The 27,970-nt window shown below is 36.8% G+C and overlaps 1 protein-coding gene across 1 annotated transcript in view; it reads left to right on the top strand.

Moving 5' to 3' along the window:
* Positions 1-27,627, top strand: part of Nlg3 (Neuroligin 3) — a 262,901-nt gene extending 235,274 nt beyond the window's left edge. The window contains exons 7-8 of the mRNA XM_074184408.1: positions 23,065-23,334; positions 26,909-27,627. Coding sequence (XP_074040509.1) covers positions 23,065-23,334; positions 26,909-27,441 — 803 coding nt within the window. The 3' untranslated portion in view covers positions 27,442-27,627. The remainder of the gene's footprint in view (positions 1-23,064; positions 23,335-26,908) is intronic.
* The last annotated feature ends 343 nt before the right edge of the window (positions 27,628-27,970 follow it).

The following is a 27,970-nucleotide window of genomic DNA, read 5'->3' as shown; positions in this document are numbered from 1 at the left end:
TAACGATGCTAACATTATCGCTCGTTTCATCACCATCAGATTCGTCAATTTCATCATCACTTCCTATTTCATCCCATAAAGACTGAAGACTGGCCATTTCTCGCTCGTAATCACGTATTTTTATCGAATTATTTGAAAAACCACTCGATTTGGTTTTCTTTTAATGCGCACAATTTTGGAACGTATAGAGACATGTGGGGTTTCGTGCACCCCAGTCGTTTTATAACAGGCCTGATTCAAACATAGGTCAAACAATGAGATGTGAATATGAGAGTGGAGACTATATGCGGAAGCTACTAAATATATCCGACTGAGGCGCCAATTTCGAAAAGTTATATGGAATTTTCTACGGCTGGAGTAAGTCACACCCCACGTGTCGGACGAAGAGTTAAAATGATATCCGCAACAAAAATGCGTCCCCTTGGCAGATACAAAGTCGGCCCTCCGCATAGCGCGTCTCCATAACTTTCTTGCATTTAGGAACGATGCAATACTTGTAACGTCCTTTTTTATAATTATTCATATTCACGTAGTTGACACACTGCAGTAAACAATACAAACCTTACTTTCTGCGGCTTTAGCACTAGTATTTCGCTTATCCGCCAACACTCCCTTGTCGCCGAGTCGACTGACGTGACGTCAAGCTTGACCATGCCCCGTTTCGGTGAACGCCACATTCAACAATTAATTTGAGGGGGAAGATAAAGAGTGGGAATTCAGATTTTTTGCAGATGTACTATTTGAAACATAACCTTTCAAATTATGAAATAAAAATAATTTGTTAAATGAGCCCATTGCTCTACTAGTTCAATAGAATGAAACTTGTTTGAAGGTGATTGACAATGTTTCGTGATGAATTTCACTAGTTCGGACTTCCATTGTCTATTATATAAAATGATTTGAAATCCCTGAAACAAGTAAAAAGAATAATTAAAAAAGAATAGTTGAAAATAACAATTATATTAAGCAACAATAAACCTGAAATGAAATGATAGTAAAATAACCTACAAGTAAAAATATAATAATTGAATAAATAAAAATTAAAGGAATGCAAAAAGAAAATAATAAAAATAAAAAAGTGTAGAGATTCCAAGTCACGTTAGTTCACGACGTTTCGATTGTTGGTATCTACAATCGTCTTCGGGTGATGACTGGACTGATTCCTCAGAGAGATGACTATTTTATAGGTCGTTGAAATACTTTCACTTTCTCTACTTTCCATTTTCCGCTTCACTGGTTCCGTGAGAGATGACCGATTTGGCGGGAGTTGGTCATTTCTCGTTTGATGATGGGTTTCCATATGTTTCGTACATCTACGCTGGCCTGGCTGAATACGTTGTTGGACAACATGTATGCGGCTTCCTTAAATTTTCTCCTGAACCAATGTTCCTCTCTGTGCAAGATCTCAGCTTGGGACCACTCGATGTTGTGTTGATGGGTCCAAACATGGTCTGCTATTCCTGATTTGCTGGTTTCTCCTCGCTGTGTGTGCTTCTTGTGCTCGGCAATGCGAATATTCAATGGCCTCTTAGTTTCACCAATATAGGATTTTCCGCACTCACAGGGTATCCGGTAAATGCAATTCTTGGAATCGCAGTCCGCGTTTGGGGGCCTGGTTTTCGTGAGGCTGCTACGGATAGTGTTACTGGATCTGAAACAGGTTCTATTGTTGTACTTGGAACCAATTCTTCTTATCCTCTCCGGTTCCAAGTACAACATTAGAACCTGTTTCAGATCCAGTAACACTATCCGTAGCAGCCTCACGAAAACCAGGCCCCCAAACGCGGACTGCGATTCCAAGAATTGCATTTACCGGATACCCTGTGAGTGCGGAAAATCCTATATTGGTGAAACTAAGAGGCCATTGAATATTCGCATTGCCGAGCACAAGAAGCACACACAGCGAGGAGAAACCAGCAAATCAGGAATAGCAGACCATGTTTGGACCCATCAACACAACATCGAGTGGTCCCAAGCTGAGATCTTGCACAGAGAGGAACATTGGTTCAGGAGAAAATTTAAGGAAGCCGCATACATGTTGTCCAACAACGTATTCAGCCAGGCCAGCGTAGATGTACGAAACATATGGAAACCCATCATCAAACGAGAAATGACCAACTCCCGCCAAATCGGTCATCTCTCACGGAACCAGTGAAGCGGAAAATGGAAAGTAGAGAAAGTGAAAGTATTTCAACGACCTATAAAATAGTCATCTCTCTGAGGAATCAGTCCAGTCATCACCCGAAGACGATTGTAGATACCAACAATCGAAACGTCGTGAACTAACGTGACTTGGAATCTCTACACTTTTTTATTTTTATTATTTTCTTTTTGCATTCCTTTAATTTTTATTTATTCAATTATTATATTTTTACTTGTAGGTTATTTTACTATCATTTCATTTCAGGTTTATTGTTGCTTAATATAATTGTTATTTTCAACTATTCTTTTTTAATTATTCTTTTTACTTGTTTCAGGGATTTCAAATCATTTTATATAATAGACAATGGAAGTCCGAACTAGTGAAATTCAGAATGAAATTTATTGAACTGAAACCGAACCTGATCTTCCGGAAAAAAAACATGTTTGAAAAACCTGGAAAAAACAAAACATATGACACATGACACACAACCCAACATCAACTTAATTTATACATTGCCATTAACTAAACTCGTGACTGACACATCCTAGTAAAAACTTCGATCTGATAAACTGTGTACAAATTAGGGAAATTGGGGAGCTTTTCAGGATTATCTATTCTGCCCGAAAGCGTTTACGCTAGTGACATCTTGACAGTATGTTTAGCGAGACTATTTATCTTTTCATTAGTGCACGGCTCTGAATTACAACTTGTATTCATCCAGAAGAGTAAGCATTCGGGGCTTTTCATCAATCCTCTTTCATAAAACAGGCCAACAAAAAGCTACGGTCGGACGAGGCGGCTTTGCATGCAAGACGGTAGGGTTTTGTTGGCGGTGCCGGAATCAACATGGCGGCGTAATTATTCAATTATGAAGTTGTTTTGTGAAAGATGGGGATGTAGAGAAAATTCCATTCCGTCAACTTTGTCCATTTTCCACTACAATTTGTCAAGGATACTGCAACCGAGCACGCGTAAACAAAAGTCCACAGCACGATTACATGAGTTCAAAAAAAGGAATAGAGTTCAATAGGTGGAAGTAGTTGAGTGATGTGCTTTGTAAAATCATCACAAGATTTTTCAGCTGTGTCACCCACTCTTATACTTGAATAAAGAACCAATCAGATCCAAAGAACATTTATATTCCTGATCACAGCAACGTTATTCACGATGACGTAGAATGGGGAATATTCCTCCTGACGAAAATCAAGTAGTTTTCATGAAAGAGCTCTAATACAACGCATTTTAAACTCATCATTTCAACTATTTTCTTTAAAAAAATATTCAAATATTCAAAAAAGAGTAATGAAATAATGCGTTCAACATTTAAAGGGATTCGTTTCTATTTCACCATTTGGCAACGTCTGTTATAGCTAATATAGGACAATGAATCTCTTACCTGTATGAGACAAACAAAGATGACCTATTTCAGAGGCGTTCTGTTCTGTTTACTCATGTTCCGAGTTCCGAGACATTCTGTGACATAAGATATTTTGTGCACCTAACCTATCTTCCTCTATATAAATAAATAACAAAACAACTGTTGTTTATGTGGCTTGTGGAAGTGTTATTGAACTATAATTTATATTTTGCCTTGATTGTTGATTTATAAAGATAATTTTCCTTTTTTAAAGTAGAATATCTAGGTACGTATAAATTATTTCAACTTGATTTAGGCGCTGTTGCCAATATGTGAATTGATATTGTTTTTTTATTTGACCACATTATGTATACACATTTGTAACAAGAATACACAATTTGAAGTTACACAATAAGAAAGAAAAATACATATATATATATATATATATATATATATATATATATATATATATATATATATATATATATATATATATATATATATATATATATATATATATATATATATACATATATACATATATACACATATACATAAATATGTAATAGATGTAATAGATACAAATAAAATAACAAGTAGGCCTTGGAGTAAAAATATCACAGCAGGTTGAGAGAATAGAAGTCATAGCGAGATGATCACTCACATGTCAACTAATTATTTATATAATTCATTTGGCAGTTCTTAAATTCATCGAGAGAATAGAATGCGTTGTTATTGAAAAATACTTTAATGATTCTCTTGAACTTGTTTTTGCTCAAATTTTTAATGTGGGCGGGAAGTTTATTGAAGAGGTTCAAGTCTAGCGAATTTTCGGTCGAGTAGTGAGTCTGTATCGCGGATTGATCAACTGATTATAATTATGCGTATCGGAGTGTGTATGGTAGATTACAATGTTCTTGTGGATCTGTAACAAGCAATAAAAAATATACGCTGAATATAGTGACATAATTTTGAATTCGGTGAAGTAGTTTCTACAAGATTCCTTATATCTCACACAAGCTAATATCCATATGGCCTTTTTCTGTATTCGAAGAACTTAAAGTGTGAGACTAGAGTTTCTCCATAGTCGTATACCATAAGTAATGTGTGAATGGAACAGGGCAAAGTAAAATATTCTCAATGCTTCGAAACTGTTTACTTTTTTCAGCTGTCTTAGGAGATAGAGTTGATTAGAATTAGAAACAAATCCCTTTAAAAATTAAAACCCAACATTTGAAACATCAATTTGAATACTTTTCGAAGTGAATTTGAAAAAGTCATGAATCAAACTCAACTTTATTTTGTTCAAACTTGCATTTGCTATAATAACCCAAATTGAGGAACATTCCCCATTCATAATATCTAATGAATTATAACCTGAGATATACTAATGACAAAATCCTATAATTCTTCAACCTGTCACTTTTTTCCTTATTCAGAGGAATCGGGCAAATTACGGATATGCAGTTGGTTAGTACCGCGTCCACTAGATGGAGTGACATTTTGTTGTTCGCTCCAACTTACGAAGAGGAATGAAATACTCTGAGAGAATTCCGATTTTCAATTTTGGAATATCATTGACTTCAGGTCGATGATGGCCACTATCTTGCACTGAAGAGTGGCTAATGAGCCCGAAACCGGTCTGCAAGTGTGTCCGTTCCAAAATTGAAGGTCGACTCTTCCAGTTGTATTGCCAATCGCATATGAAGGAAATTTTCTGTGAAGATTTCTGCACTGACGCCTGTCGGATATAATCCAACGCCCTTCGTGGTATTAGCCAGGGGAGTAGTTGTTTTCTGATAGGTGTCAGTCCATTCAACCTACTGTGTAGGTATATTCAAGACTGGCTTGAACGTTTAAAGTTCATTTCTTTAGATTTGTTTACTGCCAGTCTTCAAGCATAGCCCACTGACTAATAAGAAAATCTGTTCGTACACTTTACATGGCTTATGTAAATAGCCAGCTCAGTTCTGCTTCAGTTATTTGAAACCCTCTGTATATCCCGTATATTGAAAGACTTGAATCTATACAAAGCAAAATCAATAGAAAATTCTTTAATAATCTCAAAAAGCCATTACAAATCAAAATACAACTCAATCTGAAATCTTTGGCGGATAGACGCCAAATAGCTGATATTAAGTTCCTGTATAAAATAATAAATAATTGTTTGACAACAGTTCTATATTGAATCATTTTTTGATAAATGTACCTCTGTATAATACCAGAGGATTATATTCATTCCAAACAAATCAAAGTAAAACTAATCACTATTTAAATTCTCCCCTAAATAGGTGTTGTTAATCCTACTACTCTCTATCCAAATCAATAGAAATTGACATTTTTTCTAGTTCCCTCGCAACCTTCACCACGTCTCTCAAACGTTCAATCACGATTTTCATATCTAACTATTGTAATTTGCACTGCACTGAATTACAACAAGTTCAATGAGCAAGATAAGTTCAAATCAGATATCATGAACTCAATGAAGGGATTAATTATTTTTGTGTCATCGGCATCAACTACGTTGGTCATTAGCCTCGTGTCCTGGGTAGACAATGTTAATAACTACCTCCGCCACCTAGGGAGCATCATGGGTATTCGCAGTCCGTCAGCCATGTGACGTTGCAGAATCTTCACAACTTCAACTGGATACATTTTCTCGAGGTTGGGATCCAACTTAGGACATTCCAGTCGTGAGAGAATTCATTATTAAATTTAATACTGAAATGAATAAAATGAATGCAAATCTTAATGAAACTATTCATTTTTCTAGCTGATAAATGCATGTCTGTAGAGCCCATGTTTATTTGATAATTATTCTTGAGATTTGTTAAAACACTCAGTTGTGGATATGTATGATTTATATTAAGTGAATATCTTTGCTTTGAAAATAAATTGGAGCTTTACTTCATCTACATGTAATGAATGCGGAATTTATATTATCCCGAATGAATCAGATATTACTCACAGGATTGGAAGAAGCGTTTTTCGAATAATTGAATGTTCATATGGAAAGCAGTTTTTGTTTCGTGTGATTAGTGTTCATGAGAAAATAGTTGTTTCCAGAGGGCTTTTTTTTAAAAGCTTTTATTTAACTTGACTTGTATGTATGTTAACAAATCTTGCAAGTTTAATTTGACCCACTTCCCGGTATCCGATTGACCTGATATTTTGCATGCTGGTCCAGAACCGATGACAATGCATGTTAATCATAAACGTGACCTGATGCTGCTGCAAGGATCGGCTCCGAACGAAAGATCTCAGCGGTAAATAGCAGGGACACGAAATTTTGTATACGCATTTGTTTAGTTGATAGGCCCACCATGAAATAGATGCCACATCCAAGGTTGGCTTCAATAAAAAAAATATATTTCTACAAAAAAAACATTAAATCAAGCTTTCACCTTTAAATGCCTACTTCCCGACCCTAAAAAGAAGACAATAAATGGTGTGGTAGGTTGTAAGTACCCATATTTATTTGCGTTGTATAAAGATATTATTATCTACCACCCTCTAAATTCCCAGAGTATTTCCTGATTTTTTTAAAATATCCGTTGTCCTTCCATTATATAAAGGTGGAGATTCAGATGATCCCGCGAATCTTCGCCCGATCTCTCTCATTCCAACTATAGCCAAAGTTATCGAAAAACTTGTGAAAATACGTCTGACAATTTTCCTACAACACCACAATATTTTAAGTGAAAGCCAGTTAGGTTTTCAAAGCAATAAAAACACGCACGATGCCATCTTTTTGTTTCTTTATGATATTTACTCCAAGTTTAATTCTGGTAGTGCAGCAGCTGCGGTCTTTTGTGATCTTTCTAAGGCATTTTATTGCGTTGATCATAAGATCTTGCTAAGAAAAATTCACCAATACGGCTGCAGAGAAATGACGCTCAAATGGTTTGAATCTTACCTTTCGGGAAGGAAACAAATGGTAAGAACAACAAGACTTTCAGAAAAAAAAGGGAATTTTATGTGGTGTACCACAAGGATCAGTGTTGGGACCCATCTTATTCTTGTTATATGTCAATGACATTGCAAATTTGTCTGGTTATATATATATATATGTTTATAAGTCTATTATATAAGTGTTGATAATATTTTTAAACAAAAACAACTTCTTTGATTGACGACTTGTTTATTTTGTGGAAATTCATGTTCACTGAGGATACACTACAAAAAAACTCTTTTGTCTATTTTCCACGATATTTCTTCATTGTTGACTAGTGTCGGCTATTACACCATTTTCAAAATAAGTCTGTACACAACCATGTTGAGACAAAATTTCGATATTGAACTATAGTATATGTTATAACTTTAATTTTTTGTAGGTGTTTTTATATTCACATTTTATATTTCTATATTTACATTTATATGCACTTTTCACAAGTTTTGTCCACAAGATTTATTCTTAATAACAATAAAGTATATTATTATTAGAGGGTCCATCGTGCAATGTGAGCAACAGGTACAAATTGAAATTATCGCAAAAACAAAGTTTTTTATAATACTCTCCTTCCTAAAGTGGACTGTATTTGATGTAAATCGTCCCTATCCAAAAGTGCAGGTTTCGAAGTGATAACTTCTTATGGGGGTGTATACCGCTCGGTAACGTAACGTGTTTAATGTGCGATAGACATATACTGTTGACATTGAGCATATAAGATAAAACTATCAGCGCTTTTGGAAGTGATTATAAAAAAAATGCTGAAACAAGCAGAAGATAATCCTCGTAATATTACAGATTCACCTAACGAAAAGTAAGGTCAATAATATAATATGATACGATTCATCAATTACATGAATTCAACAAGTCTACAACCTCATCTTCTATATTTTGAATTTCTACATATACATATTATGTTTACGATAACTCAATATTTTGTATTTATTGTGAAACTAAGAGGCCATTGAATGTTCGCATTGCCAAGTACAAAAAACGCACATAGCGAGAGAAACCAGCAAATCAGGTATAGCAGAGCATGTTTGGACCCATCAACATAACATCGAGTGGTCCCAAGGTGAGATCGTACACAGAGAGGAACATTGATTTAGGAGGAAGTTCAAAGAAGCCGCATACATGTTGTCCAACAATATATTCAGCCAAGCTAACATAGAGATACGCAACGTATTTTTTTATTTTTTTATTTTTTGTTCAATATCTTAACTTATATTTTATTTCACTATTATTTCATTTCAGGTTTTTTGCTAGATATAATTGTTATTTTCTGCTATTTATTTTTGATTCATCTTTTTCAGTTCTTTCAGGGATTTCAAATCATTTTATATAATGTCAGACAATGGAAGTCCGAACTAATGAAATTTATTCATTCCTGCATCTCACTGCATCTATTTTATTCACTCCACCTACCCCTCTAACCGTTTCCCGAAAATCCATTGGCGAGATTATGACAAAACACATCGACAAAAGCCATATAAAAATTCAGCGAGTAAATAGTACAGAAAACCAACCTACAAGCCATGAAAAAAGTAAAATGAAAGAAGCCTCGTGAATTCAATATGGAGGTTATAATACAGTTAGTTTCGCTTTGCGATGGAAATCAAGCAGTGAGATTAATCCGGAACGCGGCGGAATATATCAAAGCTGACAAGGATTACAAAGGTGGCACGTGGAAAAAAGCTTTAATGAAAAATCAAGGGAATGTGAAAATTACCAGAGACACTATGTGACAGCGAGAGGAAGGCTGATCGAAAGAGTTCAGATGACTTTTTCATTCAATTATTTTCGATCTGAAGCGATGTAAATATGAACAGACAGATCGGAAGAGAAAACACACAGGGTGCGGCAATGAAAAACAAAAAAGGTTTATTTCTCATACTTGGCGTTTGGAAAAAATTAGCTTTGACCTTTGACTTTTAAAAAAATAGCACCTACGGAAATATTTAGTAAAAAACTCGTGTCATATCGGTTAAAAACACATTCTTTATTGTAGTAAATGGTCAGGGTTTTCATTCAAAATTCTTGGTTTGAGTTAATTTTTGGTTGAACCGAAATGAATTTGATTAGTTCGTATTTCCATTGTCTCATATGACATAAAATTATTTAAAACACCAGAAAAAGCAAATACCATTGAAAATTAAAATACATAACTGAAAATAACAAGTATATTAAGCATGAAAACGCTGAAATAAAATTACAACAGTCCGTGTTTGGTAGCCTGGTTTTCGTGAAGCTGCTACGGATAGGATTTTCAGATATGAAGCAGGTTCTAATGTTGTAGTTGGACCCAATTCTTCTTATCCTTTCCGACAATTCTCTGATGCAGAGAAGTGCAAGCACTGGTTATGACGGCTTAGCCAAAGATGTTCTACCGTCACTTTGGAGTATCCATTTCGTTGAAGATCATTGATGGTGGTTGGATTCGTGGTTCAGATACTGTCCCATATGAGTGAGTTTTCGGTATACAGACGTTTCCTACTTAGTGTTGGTCTTTCTCATCAATACGTCTAAGAATGGCAATAGAAATTGATGGAAGGTCTTACGCTGATGATGTGTTTCAGGAAGGTGTCTAGTTCTGTATTCCCATGGTTACATTTTATGAAGGTGTCGTCAACGTATCTCAACCAGACTCGGGACTTCTTGTGGGCTTCTTCAATGGCCTAAGTTTCAAATCACAACATATATTGTCAACCACCTTCAAACAAACGTTGAACCAAATTAGAGTTTTCATTGTTTTTTTCATTATACATAGATATAGGCTTCAAAAAACAACTACATTGGTTTCGATGTTGATTTTTTACTCCCGAAATAACTGAATGGCACCGTGTGGAATAATTTTGCTGTATTTAAATATATAGATGAAGACGCCTTCTGAAGACGCCAACTTGGTTTGTGAAACGCCCGCTAAAAAAAGTGAATCACTATGGGTATTTCATCTATTGTCCCTTTTTGGATACCGTCAATCGACGTAGGTTTCACGAAGTCTCGCTGTCGTTTCATATCCGGAATTCATAAATTTCACCATTTGCTAGCTTTAATTTGGCCTCTTCATCATCAAGTATGATCATCAAGTATGATGATGAAGTATAACTTCATCATGCTACTTCATCATAACATTTATTATGATGTATAACGTTAGCAATATCATTCTCATGGAATGTAACTGACAAATTCTAGAATTCTAACCTAACCTGAAATCCAATGATAACCTACATATCCCCAGTCATTGTCAACCTATTTTTTAACGGTTTTATTCAGCTTGCCCTGTTTGTATGGATCAAATTAAGTAATTGAAGTTTGACCTTCTCCCTGTTAACAAATTGATCTGATATTTGGTACGCTCATGTAGTTTTGATGGCAATACAATTTATTAAATTTTATATCATTGTAAATCTAAGATGGTCGCAGTTACAAAATGCCGGATTACATAAGTTTTCACAAATACACCGTGGGGTAAGTGATCATTGGGTCCGAGAATCATGTGCCCTGAGTTGGGGCAGTGAGCCGAGAATGACAGCTTTCTGAATTTCTGCCTAAATGCAGAAAGCCGGCATTATTTTGAGATTCGAGAATGGAGATTATTATTATCATGTAGATAGACATGAGATGAGTTTTCGAAATCATCATAAATATACTGACTCGGCACGTGAAGCCTGTTTAATTTTTTTTTATCATTTTTACGATATATCGTACCTAAACTGTTGTTGGTAGATTATTCCTCTGGGAGGGATTTCGGTTTCCGAATCGCTCTGAATTAAATATATACTATTCCACATCCTATGTAAGTGGAAAACCCACTAGAATTCCAAGCAGGCTAGAATATCCTCTTAACCTGTTTAGCAAAACATTCGTGATGTTCTTTCAATCCCACTTTACTGACTTCCTGGAATAAAGTTGAAGGCGATACGAAATGTACGGTAAAGTGGATAAATGTAGTAGTTTCAATCATAGGGCTAATGGTTATCTTGAGAATAAAACTTCAATTACGAGATATCTGTTATGATGATGGGATTATTTGACTGAAATGACTATGTTGTGGTTCCATTTTTTCAATCGTTCAAAATTTTTTTTCATATTTTCAATATACGATTACTTCAATCAAAAGTCTGCAGACGAAAACAAAGAGAAGCCTGGAGAGCCTATTGTGAGGCAGTCGAAGACTTTCCACTAGCTTCTAGGCTACAGAAGGCACTCTCAAATGACCACCATAAGACTGGGAAAATGGCGACAAAGCCGCCAACCTCCAGGAGAGTGCTGAGATTCTTATGGAAACTCACTTCCCAGGTTCTGTCTTTCCTGGAACGGCGAACTGAACGGATGTACCAATAACACCCTCACAATATGACTGGCAATATGCTAGTACAGTAATTGATGAGGACAAAATAAGATGGGCTATATCGGGCTTCTCCCCCTTCAAGTCACCAGGGCCTGACGGTATAAGACCAGCCCTACTTCAGTGGGGACTGGACATTCTTATGCCACACCTGGTTGGAATATTCAGAGCCTCTCTAGCTCTGAGGTATATTCCCAGTAAGTGGAGAGAAGTAAGAGTAGTATTTATACCCAAACCAGGTGAGATGGACTACACCCTACCAAAAGCATTCCGACCAATTAGTCTCACATCGTTTTTCTTAAAAACCATGGAGAGGCTATGTGAGCGGTATATAAGAGATGAAATACTTGCTAACAACCCACTTTATCCAAATCAGCATGCATATACCCTGGGAAGGTCTACTGATTCGGCCCTTCACCATGTGGTTGGCAGAATCGAGAGATCATTGGACAACAAAGAATCCACCCTAGGTATATTCATCGATATTGAGGGAGCGTTTGATAAAACAACCTTTCCAACAATTACCCAGCAACTACACGCCAGGAATGTACCCCTGGTAGTAGGAGAATGGATACTCCAGATGCTCTCTAGCAGAGCAATAAGTACTAATGTAGAAGACATCACAGTTAAAGGATTGGTCATGAGGGGATGTCCACAGGGAGGGGTCTTATCACCCCTTCTCTGGAACATAGTTCTGGATACCCTAAATAATCACCTTAACAAAAATGGATTCTACACAATTGCATACGCAGATGACATAGTTATCTTGCAGACCGGCAAATTTGTAAACACACTGTGCGATAGAGCGCAGGATGGGCTCAAATTGATAGAAACATGGTGTAAGGAACACTCACTGTCGATCAATCCCAAGAAGACTGAGATGGTCCTTTTCACCAGGAAAAGAAGTTTAACGGGCTTAAAACCTCCCGAAATCTTCAAAAGCCAACTAAACTTCTCTGAAGAGGTGAAATACCTTGGTGAAATACCTCGACAAGAAGCTAACATGGAACTCTCATCTACAGAGTAGAGGAAAAAGAGCATACGTGGCTTATGAGCAATGTCGGAGGACAGTGGGATGCGCATGGGGCCTTTCACCCCGTGTAGTCGCCTGGATCTACACTGCAATAATAAGACCTATATTAACGTATGAAGCCATTGCATGGGGACCGAAAGTTCTACAAGCAACGGCCATCCAAAAATTATATCAAATACATCGACTGGCTTGTTTAAACATCACCGGAGCCATGAGAACAACACCAACCGCGGCAATGGAATTAATCACGGGTCTGACCCCTCTGGATCTGTATGTTAAGGAGGTTGCGTTAATGGCCATGGTACGATTGCACACGGCTGGTGTAAACCTAGAAGTAGAAATGGTTCGATTGAGGCTGGGCCTATGGCGGGAAGCGCTTACTGCGCAACCTCTGCTGCAGGCAACAAGTGATGCAATTGAACTCAGGTTTGTGTTTAATAAACCCTACAAAATACAAATTAAGCAGAACACAGAGTCAGATGCTACAAATGCAATACGGATTTATACAGATGGCTCAAAAACCAAAGAAGGTTTAGGATGTATAGTGTACTCCAGATCACTAAGCCTAAGGATTAAATGGGGAATGGGAAGAAATACCAGCGTGGTCCAAACAGAACTGGCTGGTATCTCAATCGCCACAAAAGAAATAACCAAGAAAAGAATTTCTGGCAAAAACATAACAATCTGCACTGATAGCAGACAAGCACTATTAGCCTTGAATAGACACCGTGTTACTTCAGGGCTAGCACTAGAGTGCCACCAAGATTTAGCCAAAGCCTCGGTAGCCTCGGTATCCTGAGGTGGGTTAAAGGGCACGAAAGGAGTAAAAGTAATCGACTCTTTAGCCAAGGAAGCGGCTGGACTAAGAATTTTAGGACCAAGTGGCACCCACGGCCTGATGACTTCGACAATTGCGGAACTAGTCAAATGTTACACCCATGCTCAATCTTTAAAGGGATGGGATGAAATCAAAGGATGTAATCTTGCCAGGATCACCTTGGGCGACCCTGGGAATCTGGCGCCGAAGAAATATCTGGCGATGACCAGGAAAAATCTACGCCTTACAGTAGGATTTCTGACTGGCCACTGTCAGCTAAGGAAACACCTACATAATATGGGGCTAGTGGACACACCTCTATACAGGATGTGTGAACAGGAAGATGAGACTGTCAGGCATGTCCTGTGCGAGTGCCCGGAGTTATCGTCAATAAGAGAGTGTGTGTTCGGCGAGTCTTGGCCTACACCTGCCGATATAAAGGAGATGTCTCCCAGCGACCTGTCCACCTTCCTGGAAAGGACAGGATGGACGACGACCTAGGAGGACAACTCTTCGGGAGGATGTACAATGGGTCACATGTGGCCTAAGTGTGTGGGCTTACACTCACCCTCCCTACTCTACAGATACAGATACTTCAATCAATACATTTTTCCAACTTTGTAAAAGTTTTCATATAACTCTTCTGCAGATTGGTAATACTTCATTCACTTTTAACCCACCTATGGGCATCTGGAACTGATGAAGTGACCGTTATCGTACTCAAAAAGTGCGCAAATGAATTCGCACCAGTATTTTGCATACTTTCCAACCTGTCCTATAAGAAACCGGTTCAACAAAGATCAACAGGCGGCCTTCTATCATATGTCACTCATATTTGGAATAACGCAGTCAAAAGCCGTTGCCCTTGATATTTCTAAGGACTTTGACCGTGTGTGACATGAGGGTTTGCTGGCCAAACTTCGATGCTATGGCTTATCGGATCATTTATGTGTATGGCTCTCCAGCTTCTTGAAAGAACTTACCCTGCAAGTGGCCGTCGATGAATATCTCTCGAATACTTTCACCATCAACACTGGTGTTCCACAGGGATCCATATTGTCTCCAACCCTCTTTGTAATGTACTTATTGGAAAAACCAAGAATCCAATATATTACTTCGCTGACGACAGCACACTCTATTAATGCTTTATAAAGTTCAAATCAGACCTCCTTTGGAGTATTGTTTTCATGTATGTAGCTCCGCCCCCAAACATACCCTGAAACTGCTGGATTTCATCCAGACGCGAACATAACTTGCAACCTTGATAGTCTGGAACATGGAAGAGAGCTTGGAGATTCATATCTCTCTTCTATAGATACTTTCACGAGATGTGTTCGAGTGACTTGGCACATTTGATTTCATCACGAGTAGTACATATCAGAAATACGTGACGGACTGTGGCTACTCATCGTTTTGAGGTTCAACTCAGTACACCTTGAATTCCACTGTTTAAGAGTTCTTCCATTTATAAAACGGCAGTTGTGTGGAATAAACTTTCTGAGAAATGGATTTAATCTCCAGCGATTCAAATCCAATGTGAATTACTATTTTCGCACAGGCACCGCTCTCAGAGCGCCCTAAAGATTTTCCTATAGTGCTTTCTAATATAAAAACACCATAAAGCAATTTTCTGTTGTCTCCTTCAAAAACGAATATTTGACAGAAAATAACTGAAGTCTTGCCTAGTCGAATTATTTTATTGGTTGAGTACCTAAAAGGAATTTAGAAATTTTCGTCTGAGTATGGTTTCTTTATATTGTGTGCATTAGAGCATCTTGTAGTAGTATTGAAACCATATCTGCAAACGCAGGATCTGTTCTATACCAGACAGATGATCAGATCTACATTCCCTATCAACTTTTTAAGGAAAATCGCCATGAAAAGACTCTTCATTGTCAATGACTCATTTTTGTGGACCCGTCTGGATATATCATAACAGTGGTCTGAGGGTACCGTCGAATTTCCGAGGCGTCAGTATCCTCAGAATACTGTTAAGGCAGTTATGGCTAAGCTAACGTGCTTGTGTTCATATTTTTCTACATCTTACAATACGCAATTACCTGATTGCAACAAATGGTGTGAGCTTTCACGTGACGTCACATTAGCGTTTATTAATATTTTTTGTTGTCTTTCTCTAAGATGAATTCATTACTCCGAATAAAGTGTCTTTATTAATGATACTTTTGAAATTCCAATATTTTTTAACGATAGTAGATTCCCACACCAACAGGGCCGTTTTCCGGTTTCTGTCTGGCTAAGAAAAATTGGTGGAGCTCCACTCCATCATTTTGAATTGAATGCACCTACGATTTCGTGCACACCACTGACCTAGTCGGGTTTGCTAGTGGGGTTATTATTTGGCAACCTTATTTTATTGTAAGTTTTCTATATCTCGAACAGAAAACCCACGTTACAACTTATTCAAGTTATTTCATGACTCTTATCATCTTCATTGTATCAATGTTTGACTGAATCGGTTTTAATATTGTTGTAAATCATGCCCTAAAGAAAATAACGCTGGCCGCCACTGGTAGCCATATACTAATTGTGACGTGGCGAAGAGCGCGTTCACTTCGACCGACATTTCGCGGCTGTTCGCACCGAATCGATGGAATTCCCGGCGAATATTCAAGCGACTTCGATGGAATTTCGAGGAATGTTCCAGCGCCTTCGATTACCAAATAAAAGCGCCATCCACTCGCCCATCGAGATAGTCAAGAGGAAATGACAGTGCAATACGCGAAGCGATCTAGTAAGGCGATAGAAACTCGAATATTAGTTGAAGTTTTAGTTGAAGTGTTTGCAGCATTTGAAGTGAAATAAAGTTGAGTTTGATTAGTGTTCAATGTAGTCAATTATTGGTCAACCCACGAAGAAAACGTAACAATATAAAAAGATATCATTTTTTCAATCTACTGCATTTTTTTTCGTATTATGGGAAATTATTATATTTTGTCTGCAGAATTCACACAACTTCGAGTGTTTTCTGGATATGAATTTAACAATTTTTTTTATTTAATTTCACGATTGGATCACTGTTTTCAACATTTAAAAAATAAATTTGCCGCCCTATTTCGTAACAGTCATATCATGAAACTCTCGTAGAAAAGCAGATCAATAATGTGAAAATAAACCATTACCGAATTTCACTTGGCAGCGGTGTATTCGACGAAACATTACCACACGAAAATGGGTAATTCGATGCAAATTTACGATATTTCAGTTTATGTGAATGTTGCACATATCCGCAGATTTTCCATTATTTCTGGATAATGTTCGGAAAATATGAATGCAAATCACCTTTCAATCAGTTTTATGAACAATGTGCCAAGCACAAATCGGAACTTCGTCCAGGAATTTTTGAATTGGTTCATTTGCGTCAAAATAACTTCATATCCTGCGGAATGAAGGAGATTAAGATATGTACTGAGATATGCGTTTCAAAAAAATATAAAATTATCAACAACTTGGAAAAAACGTTCAGAAATCAATTTCCTCATTGTATACTAGTCCGTAAACCTTTGTGAATATAGGTATTGCTCATCACAGTAGATTTAGTTCGACGAAAAATGTGTGAGAACTTTGCGGACCGCCAAAAAGTATGAAGGGTGGAATATGTGAGAAGATTCGTAATGTTTGTCTTTTTTGAAGTGATAACTTCTTATGAGGTGGTAAACCACTTCGTTACCTAACGCGTAACGGTGCCAGTTTGTCTGGCTTCCCTTTCCCTCACGCAAACGCCAACGAGAGGCAGGCTCCTTCTCTCTCGTCGGACAGATGATCAGTGTTTAGTGTACGTTAGACATGTACTATTGACAGTATTGCAAAAATATATCCAGCAAGCACGTATTATGTGGAGCGTCGCTTTGAAGTGATGATACTAATTTTATGTATTTACATTATTAACATTATAACATTATAACATTAACATTATGTATGTCCACAAAACTAGCACTGAGCGTTGGTCCGATTACATTTGTAGGATCGCGTTTTAGTGAACCCAAGTACTCTATAAAACTAACTGAGATATTTTGTCCAAGACTATGTAGGAAGGCGAAAAAAATTGAGAAACGCAGAAACAATGTAAAAAGAAAAAGCAATGACGTCAATGAGCTCTTGCTATCTGCACTTGAATGCACACGTGTCAAGTCAAGAAAGGGAATCAGGAATGTCCACCCCCAAAGGGGAAAAATAGGGGTTTAAAGATTGTATCGAATTTCGTCAGTTTTGAAGTTGAAAACCTGAAGTTTTGGGTTGATGAAAAAATATTGTATCTATTTGTTTAAAATGGTCTGTCACGAAACTAGTCTATCATAATATATAAGGACCGACATGATATGACTAAGGAATCGGTTTCTTTCGGATAATTTTTATAATAATAATTACTGTAATATTTTATTGATCTTTTCAGGTCACGATAGTGTTATAAAATCAGTCAGACGTCAAATATACATGAAATGAAAAATATGTCAGAATATGTTATTATAACGGGTGATTTTGTAAGAAGTATAGGATTTGATTTTCAAAACACAAAAAATTTGAAAAAATTGCTGAAATCTTGATTGGAATCGATAGAACGATCAATATAATTTAATGTTTAAAGATGATTTCATGTAAATATTCTCCGCGGCTCCGCTTTAGATGGCCCAGGCGCAAGGTCCAATTTTGACATCTCTAACGTATCGACCGGTATTTCATGTATAAATGCTTCAATATTGGCTTCCAGAGTGTCACAAGAAATAATTCAAAGGCGTTAAATCACACGATCTAGGCGGCCAATTGACGGGCCCCGAACGTGAGATAAAGTGTTCACCGAAGGCGGCTCTTAATTGGGCCATTGTTTCGCGTGCCGTGTGGCACGTGGCACCGTCTTGTTGAAACCACATGTCAGGCATGTCCAATTCTTCCATTTTGGGCAACAAAAAGTCGTCATTCATCACACGGCAGCGCTCGCCATTCACAGTAATGTTCTGGCCATTCTCGTCTTTGAAGAAGTACGGCCCAATGATGCCACCGACACCAACCAGTGACTTTTTCGGGATGCATCGGTAGCTCTTGCAATGCTTGAGGCTGGTCTTCACCCCAGATACGGCAATTTTTCTCGTTAACGTATCCATTCAACCAGAAATAAGCCTCGTCGCTGAACACAATTTTTCGATAAAAATGTGGATCTTTCTCCAACTTTTCCAGCGCCCATTCACCAAATATTAGAGTTGTAGGAGGTCGTGTGGCTTCAATTCTTGCACCAGCTGTATCTTATAAAGTTTTGTACCCTTATCCTTTCACAAAATTTTCCACGTAGTGGCCGCGAACGGCGGCGAATCGACATTTCACGGTCATTACGAACACTGGCGGATACAGCCGCAACATTCTCTTCGGTCCTCACTCTACGAATGCGTGTTGGTGGTTTAATGTCCAATAATGTAAACTGGGTTCGAAATTCAGTCACAAGCTTCCGAATAGCTCCCTCAGTAGGCAGACGAAACTGCCCATAAATTGGAAGAAGTGCACGATGCACTTCATTCACCGAGCATGAATTTTGAATAAAATTCAATAATTTGCAATCGTTGTTGATTCGTAAGTTGATTCATGGTTAAATTATAGACCAAACTGAACAAGTATGACAATGACATAAGACGCGATTCACGTGTGATCTGTCAAAAACAGTGTTGCCAAAAGGATAGCAGCAAAAAAATCACTCATTATTAGCCAACCAAAGTTAAAATGAAATATTCAGAATCTTTATACATCAAGGTTACTGCAGAGTTATTCTGCAATGGTATATATGATTTCAATTATCGGAGGGTACATGTTTGTAAAATTGAATACTCTTTCAAAGAGAACAGTAGTATGCCTTAAAATTTGAATAAGACAGCTCTGCCTGATGAAATGATCATCATTGTCTGAATTGTTCACGAACTTGTTCAGATTCCGTTTCAAATACTAGTACAGTTTTATATACAGTGAGATCCTGAAGTAACGTATACATTCAATTTCTATATAATTATGAATGCACATGAAAAATCATGAAAAAGGTCAATTTTTATTCAATATGAAAATACGCTTTCCCAATTAAATCATCCGACTGTCCCTCCAGCCTCCTAGAGGAAATAACTACCCCTGTAAACAGTTTAAGTAAAGAAGGATTGCAAGTGATACCGCCTTCAAAACGTTCTCAATTCACTATTCTGCACTTTTTGATTCTTGGACATGGATACTCAAGAAAAAAGTCGTTTTATTTAAAAAAAAAACAGCTGTTTATTACCGATGTTACTTTTCTGACAAGATAACTAATATACTAGTCTATAGTGACAGGTATTTGACTCTTGGGCAAAGTTCACTACATTTATTTTCCCTTTCTTTTATAGCAATATCTCACATAATATGAATTTGTGTTTTTTTTTCTATTTTGTTTCTGATTTAGGTCCTGAGTTGTTCAATGAAGTTTTCACATTGTTAATCGATAACGTTATACCGCCGACTCTCCTCTAGGAACTTTTTCAACTATCCAAATATAATAAAACTGAACTGAAACTTTCCTTATCGAAAAGTGGTTATGACCCATCGTCCTTTCACATCGCTACTAGTCAAATGAACAATCTCGAACACGATTAAATTAGTATGCAATTTTCAACCAATTAACAGTTCCACGGTAGCTTTTGTGGAAACTTTATTCATTAAATCTATGATAATAAAATCTCGACTGACAAAAGTTTCCGCCTCGAAATTATCGTTTTCGGCGTGGGACATGAACAGAAAGGCCATGTCACATTTAATCCGACGCACAGGTATAATCCTCGGCAAATCTACAATTATGTCATTAAAGATCGCGATCTTGTTCTATCTGTCGGTTTCTACTCCGCTTCGACTCCACTATCCAACTGCGTTTCGGAGACCGAATAAACCTTCATAGTAATTACTGGTGAAATGTCGGAATGGAAGTGGGGACGAATGGCCTGAGTAAGTGCTCATAAAGGATTTATGCGTCTTTGATTAAATCATTAAGATGGAGTTGGCGAAGTGGTTATTGGAGAAAAGGACCAGTTTTTCTTCATACCATTACCTCTCAATGATTCAGATTCATCGTTATCAAGCAGTTAGCAAAAAAGTGCTATACATATAGCGTCCCCCAAGAATCACTATTGCGGCCATTGGGAAGTGTTCATCATTCATTGTGAAGATATTCCTGAATTCATGTTGTTATATTGATAAGTTCAACCTGTAGTAACAATACACGAGTATTAAACCACACAATAGAACACTGTGAAACTGATAGGAGGACCTTTTGTAGAAAACTTTACTCGCTTCTCTAACATGTATCAATTAAAGGGAACATTATTACCACTCTGTCATTTTGCGTCAAGTGGGAGATATGATCTGTTTTGTGGAATTGAGAATAAACAGTAGAAAAATCATAACTTACTGGGTTTTGGATAGCATCGCTAATAATTACTGAAGAGACTAAAATAATGCCATCACCTACATTATTCATTTTGGACATTCTCATCGGAGTAAATAAATAATCGAAGCTCTCTGACGTGATACCAGAAATGGTTCATCTAATGGTCTTTCTAGGTTTAAAGAAACATTCAAAAATGTCTTTTTGATTCAGTGGTTTCTTTGGTTGGTGGTTACACACCTTGAACATACTATAACAAATCAAACATCATACAAAACCTGGAAAAATTAACTATTAGAGGTTCATCTGCCATGAACTAACAAACTGAATGTGTGTAATGTAGTCAATCAAACTTTACCGAAATATAATGAAAACTGATTTTGTTGAAGCTGTGGCTGAAGCCAAGGATTTTTTCCTTATTCATTTCTAGATCTTGTATTGTCTGCGTAATGAAACTGCAGAAAATAAATTCGTCAAAGATGAAGACAATTGCTTGCCTTCATCTGTGACTCTTGAAGACCTCAATAAATCTATACATTTATTCAGACATTTGTTAGCTTAAATGGTATAACTCAGATCTTTAATGACTCCATATGAGATTAGTCTTTGCAAATCTTGGAATCATGGGGATTTCTTTAAAATTAAAAGTACAATTACTCAATCTTACTTATGTATTTGTTATCCTAACCCGTGGATGGGCCGACTCATTGATAATTCAATATTCCTGAAATACCTATTGCGGATTTCGCTCTCAAAGTTTTCATTATATGTACTTTCGCATTCATTATATTATTGTTTTTTCATTTCTGAATGTTCTATAATATTTTCAGAACCTATGCAGAGTTTGATCTTTGTAGTCATAGTAGGAATGTTTTAGTAGGGAACTTTTTTACGCCCAAAAGGGGTCCATTAGCTTGTCAAGTTGGAATATTCATTTATTTTATATGAGTGTGCGTTGATTGTTGCTTCTGTAACTCTATTGAATAGATTTATTCAATGCCAGAGGTTCAAGTTCTATTTATCAAGCGTCTCTAACATTAACAATACTACTACCACTTGATGTGGAATATATATTTTGTAAACTTGATATAAATATAATTACTCATTTGGGTTTCTCAATAAGTGATACAGTTGATGATTTCATTCTATGACTGAAATCATACATACCTCAATACCACTTTACATAATTTCGACTTGTTTCACTGTTTCACTTCGCTTTCAATCGCTGCTCTAGACGCTGCAAAAACCTTGAATCACAAATGCGAAGTTCCTTCCTCTACCCGCACTTGTTTCCTCATTGTTGCTACTAATTCGTTTGGAAAATGTTGACACAATGCTAACAATACGTTGACTTCGCAATTTCCATTTTTCAAGCAAAATATTTTCTATGTAGGGCTGCTTCATTATAAACATTTGCAGGAACTATCCCATCATCACTCTCCATTAGTGAACGACTAAAGTTTTACCAATGTAAGGAATATAACGACCTGTAACCGTTATTAGCATTAGATTTCCTTAGAAAACATATTTATCTCAGTTTATTTAAATCATAGGAGTTATTACAAAAAAAATATTTGATAATATAGGTATTGTGTTGTTAAAAATATTCTGAGACGGCGCAAAGTCTATGAGATGAGAATCAATAATGGATAGTAATTGAAATGATGATTATTCATACCAAGTGGGTACATTTCAGCCTCAATAGAAAAGTAGTTAGTTTTAAAAAAAAAAACAGTAAGGATGTATCGTTTTTTAGGATCGAATTCCTTTATGAACTCTGGAAGAGAAGGGAATACACATTTTGAATAAACATATAATAATATAATATTTTTGAAAAAGGACGCCTCATTTGCTGAAGTTACAAATGTCAAAAACAGATTTTGTTGTTGAATACACTGACAGCAAAATGTTTTTTGTGAAAATGTGTGTGTTAGGGAAGAGGGTAATTTTTGGACTAGTGAAAATTTTCAATTCCAAAAATACCAAATAAGAATCTATGAATTTTTTTCTTTTTTCAGACACCAAGCCCAAACTGAAAAACCACTACCGAGCTCACAGACTCTCGTTCTGGCTCAACCTAGTCCCGGACCTTCACAAACCAGGAGGCGATGACGTTCCAATGTCCCACCACGACCTCCCGGATGATGAACCACCGCCTCCCAAATTACCGACGTTGAATCCTAAGAAACTTCCAACGACTGAATTGCCTGCTGATTACCAGCAGCCGGTTTCCAATAATTCGGTGACTGTCAATCCTCTGGATTCCACGGAGAGGGTAGAAGAGTTGGGTACGTATAGACCTTCAGGGATCCGCTTTGAAACCGATATCTTAACCTAAAGTTATAAGAAGTATCGATCGGATTGTTGGTTAATATCAAGACATATGTTGAAATACATTCAACAAAAACTTTTCTGAAAAAATAAAAGATAAAACGGAAATCTCTGCACAAGCACCAATCACCAAAACTGCAATACTCTTCACCAGTTCCGGTGTTTGAGAAAAGTGCTCGTTTTGAAAATATTTTTCTGATATATTATTATGGTTTGACTCGTAAAGCTTCCAGCATTATTGAAGAACCTCAAACTGAATAGTTTCAGAAGTTCGGCTTATGCCTATTTCAGAGATTACAATCAACCTCTTCAACAAGAAAACGCTATAAATATATTCTATGTAAATTCGGATATCTCTAAAGACACAATTATTGAATAAAAGTTGGCAGAATGGCAGAGCCAGGATTCCTCTTCCCCTATCTCTTTTCTCTCTCTCTCTCTCTCTTCCGTTTTAAAGGCATTTGTGTGCATTTGTGTGACGACACAGGTTATTTATCGCTGCAATTGGTAAGTTCAAAAAAAATCTGTTTTTCCGTTCTAGAACTTGTTATTAACTGTTTGGAACTTTTGGTGTAGTAATGAATATTACTCAATACCAAACCGTTATTTTTAACACCTCGACACGTGTTTCGATCACTAAGTGATCATCTTCAAGAGGAAAATTAAACTCTTGATCTTCCTCTTGAAGATAATCACTTGGTGATCAAAACACGTGTCGAGGTGTTAAAAATAACGGTTTGGGGTTGGGAAAAAACTCCAGTAATATCAAAGTATTCCAAAAGTTGAAAATTGGGCATGAATTGAGGATGAAATTTGATGGACCTGTCATGTTAATTTGGGGTTTTTGAATTATATATAACCTTCTGCTAGGAGCTTTATTGAGGTTTTGTTGGTTATGACAACCATTTCCCCGTTCAACTTTTTCCGATGTCAATGTCTTGAAATTGGGTTATTCTGCCTGTTGAAACATTCCCTCAAGTTCCTATCAGGTCATGGAGACTTGGGACTATTGCCTCCCCACTATTATTGGGTCAAGGCGAAAGCCAGAATTACTAGAAATGAATTACTTTCCTCGAAGTTGCATCTGTTTTGTTTATATTCAGTTATGAAGACCGAGAAGGTAGTTCACCTTCTATGCTGTCATTCAAGTCTGCCCATATTGTTTGGTTCGTGAATAATTGCAAATTAATATAGATACTTGAACAGTATAAGGCGATAAAATTAAGGTGTTTGTTTCCATCCAGGCTTTTTCTACCATAGGGATATTTGATTATTGGTGTGTATCATTGAACTTCACATAAATTGTTCTCTAACGACTGTGAGCATCTTGTTTTCACAGTTCGGACAAAATCTGATTCAACTTTCATCTACAAACGCTGAAGACATTCAGCCTTCACTTCTCTGCAAATGAAGTAAAAGGGTTACAAGTTTTTAACTTAGCTTGTAGTATGTATTTATTCATTGAGGGAATTTGTAGCTTCGAAAGTTCGAAATATAAGTTGAATAGTTCAGAAAAAAATAGATAAAAGCAACATCTACCAAATAGCCAAGTCTCGCATTAGAAATGGCCCAATAAAATTTCATTTCCCCAACTTTTCTATTACAATATTTGTCCTATGCCGATCAACTGTCACATAATCCGTCCCGATATCGAAGTTCCCAATTCTGTTTATGTATATAATAGATTTTCGAAATGGAAAAAGTTGTGACAATTTTTCATGTTTTCAATATTAACATAACTGTATATGTTCGTTTGGTCAGTAGAACAGATCAAAAGTTCAGTTTTATGGATACACAACTATGAATCTATTCATTGGAAATGACTGATGATGTAAAGTTTGAACTTTTGGTTATATAGTATCGAAACTAACGGCAAATTTAATTGTTTTTTTCATTTTCATGCAAACTTATGGTCAATGATAGGATTAGAAAAGACAGTGAGGGAAATAAACCAATGGTTATTTTTATCATCATATTTCTTCTAATAGACCAACCATATACATTACGGGAGAATAATATTAACACTGGTTACGTGTATTCATCAGAATTCTGCGGAAGTCGATGTTAGCCATTATTTCAAATGACATTTATGGGGAATGTTCCTCCTGACGAAAATCAAGTAGTTTTCATTAAAGAGCTCTAAAAAAACGCCATTTTAAACTTATCATTTCAACCTTTTTCTTGAAAAAATTATTTAAATACTCAAGAAAGAGGAATGAAATAATGCATTCAACATTTAAATGGATTCGTTTCTATTTCACCATTTGGCAACATCGGTTATAGCTTATAAAGGACAATGAATCTGTTACCTGTATAAGACAAACAAAGATGACATATTTTAGAGGCGTGCTGTTCTGTTTACTTATGTTCCGAGTTCCGAGACATTCTGTAACATATGACATGTTGTGCACCTAACCTATCTTCATCTATATAAATAAATAACAAAACAACTGTTATTTATGTAGCTTGTAGAGGTGGTATTGAACTATAATTTATATTTTGCTTTAAATGTTGATTTATGAAGAAAATTTTCCTTTTTTAAAGTGGAATATCTAGGTACGTATAAATTATTTCAACTTGATATAGGCGCTGTTGCCAATATGTGAATTAGAAACAAATCCCTTTAAAAATTAAGACCCAACATTTGAAACATCAATTTGAATACTTTTCGAAGTGAATTTGAAAAACCCATGAATTAAACTCAACTTCATTTTGATCAAACTTGCATTTGCTGTAATAACCCAAATTGAGGAACATTCCCCATTGCAAAAGTGTAATCAAATATCGAGAGAACTTTTTCAGGATCCGATTTGATGACAAATGGTGTCAAAATTAACTTCAATCCAACTAAAAGGTCATCTCTACAGGCTATGACGTTCTACATAGTTTTTTCTCCGAATTCTTGTTTATCAGAGAAAGTATCTAGCAGATCCCTTGAACGGTATAAAAATAAGTTTATGCTTGATAAGGAAAAGGGAAGCAGCTGGATAAAAGGAGACGGGAAAAATTTATGTTGATCAAATAGTTTTCCTATCGCTGAAATTTGAGTTTAGAATCGATATAGAAATGTTGGGTACCGTTTTAAAGTTTTTCCTAAATATATGGTGTCACTTATACATGTCTGGTCTCAGAAAGAAAGTATATTTACGAACAGTGAGCCAATGTGTTGTTTTGGCATAATGGTAATCAAGGATACCAAGTTGGACATTGAGTTATATACGACAAAGTTCTGTGCAAATTTTACAGCTTTTTCTGTTCTATTTATGAGGTGGAAAACTGTTACTTCTTTATTTTAAAACAGATCATATCACGACGGAGCAATGATAAAGTTAATCGTGTCTCGGACACACCGCTCAACACCCGAGATGGAATCATCCCTAAAGAAGCTATTCCGTAATTCCTTCCGAAATATTTATTTTACTGATCTTCAGCTCTAATTAAATCATGATTCCCTCTGGACCAGAAACTCTGTGATGAAATTAGTCTAATCCTGATACCTACACATTATCAATATCTTCTATATTTCCACAGGGGGCATCAGTACCACGACCCACCCCATCGAGGACGGCTTCGCAGCTTACTCCACCGCTCTGAGCGTCACCATAGCAATAGGCTGCTCCCTACTGATCCTGAACGTTCTCATATTCGCCGGAGTCTACTACCAGAGAGACAAAACCCGAATGAACGAAACCGTAGGAGGCCAATCGAAGAAGAGGAACGAAAACGGCCAAATGCCCAACAACATCTGCGGGGACTTAGAGAGCAGCATCATCGGAGTGAAAGGAGACCCTGCCACCATACTGGGTCATCATCACTCGCACCATCAACTGCCCCCTCCAGAATTTGCGGACCTGCCGCAGAACAACGCCACCCTTCCTCGGCCTCCGCCTCCTCCGAAGCTTTCCAAGGCCAACGTGAATGCGCTGGCTTCGCATCAGGTGGCGGAAAACCAACCACTGCTGTCGACGCACAGTATACAGCTGATAAACACCGGTACCCTAACCAAAAAGAACACTCAAATGAACTCCAAACACAACATCAAAATGGAGGAATTGAGGGTGTGACGCAATCACGGTGCGCGGGTGATATGCAATAACTTTTGCTCAAACTTTTTTTTATTTCCGAGAGTTGCGTCTAGGATGATTTGAATGGGGTGTTTAGGGAAATTCAGTGGTGGGATTTTGTTGCAAGGTGTAACGTTGAATGGAGTTTCATCGACGCCTTCTACCTCATGTTGAATAAATGGAAAGTGAAGTATTGAATTTTTCTGCAGAAACAGATTGATGTTGCAATGATGTTGCATTTTGAGATATAAGATATTCAATTCTGCTTGGTGAGAAATGTAGTTCAAGAATATTTTCTGTTATTGAAAAACGAGTCGGATAAGAAGTGAAACTATTTTTCGTTCGTCATATATCAAAATATTACTGATAAACATCAGAAGATGAATGACATTATTATTTTTTCGATTAAACAGAGTGAATGTAGAGGTACGACCTTGGAATATCAACTTTGCAATCTCAGAATTCAACAAACACAAAAATAAAAATGTCCAATCACTTGAAAGTAGATAGATTTTTGTCATAGTAACAA

This window comes from Leptinotarsa decemlineata, unplaced genomic scaffold (genome assembly GCF_025532065.1).
Source record: "Leptinotarsa decemlineata unplaced genomic scaffold, Ldec_3_MD MMD2_tig00026354_RagTag_RagTag, whole genome shotgun sequence".
Classification (NCBI taxonomy): Eukaryota; Metazoa; Arthropoda; class Insecta; order Coleoptera; family Chrysomelidae; genus Leptinotarsa; species Leptinotarsa decemlineata.
The sequence above is the reverse complement of the archived record's forward strand: the minus strand, read 5'-3'. Positions and strand labels throughout refer to the sequence as shown.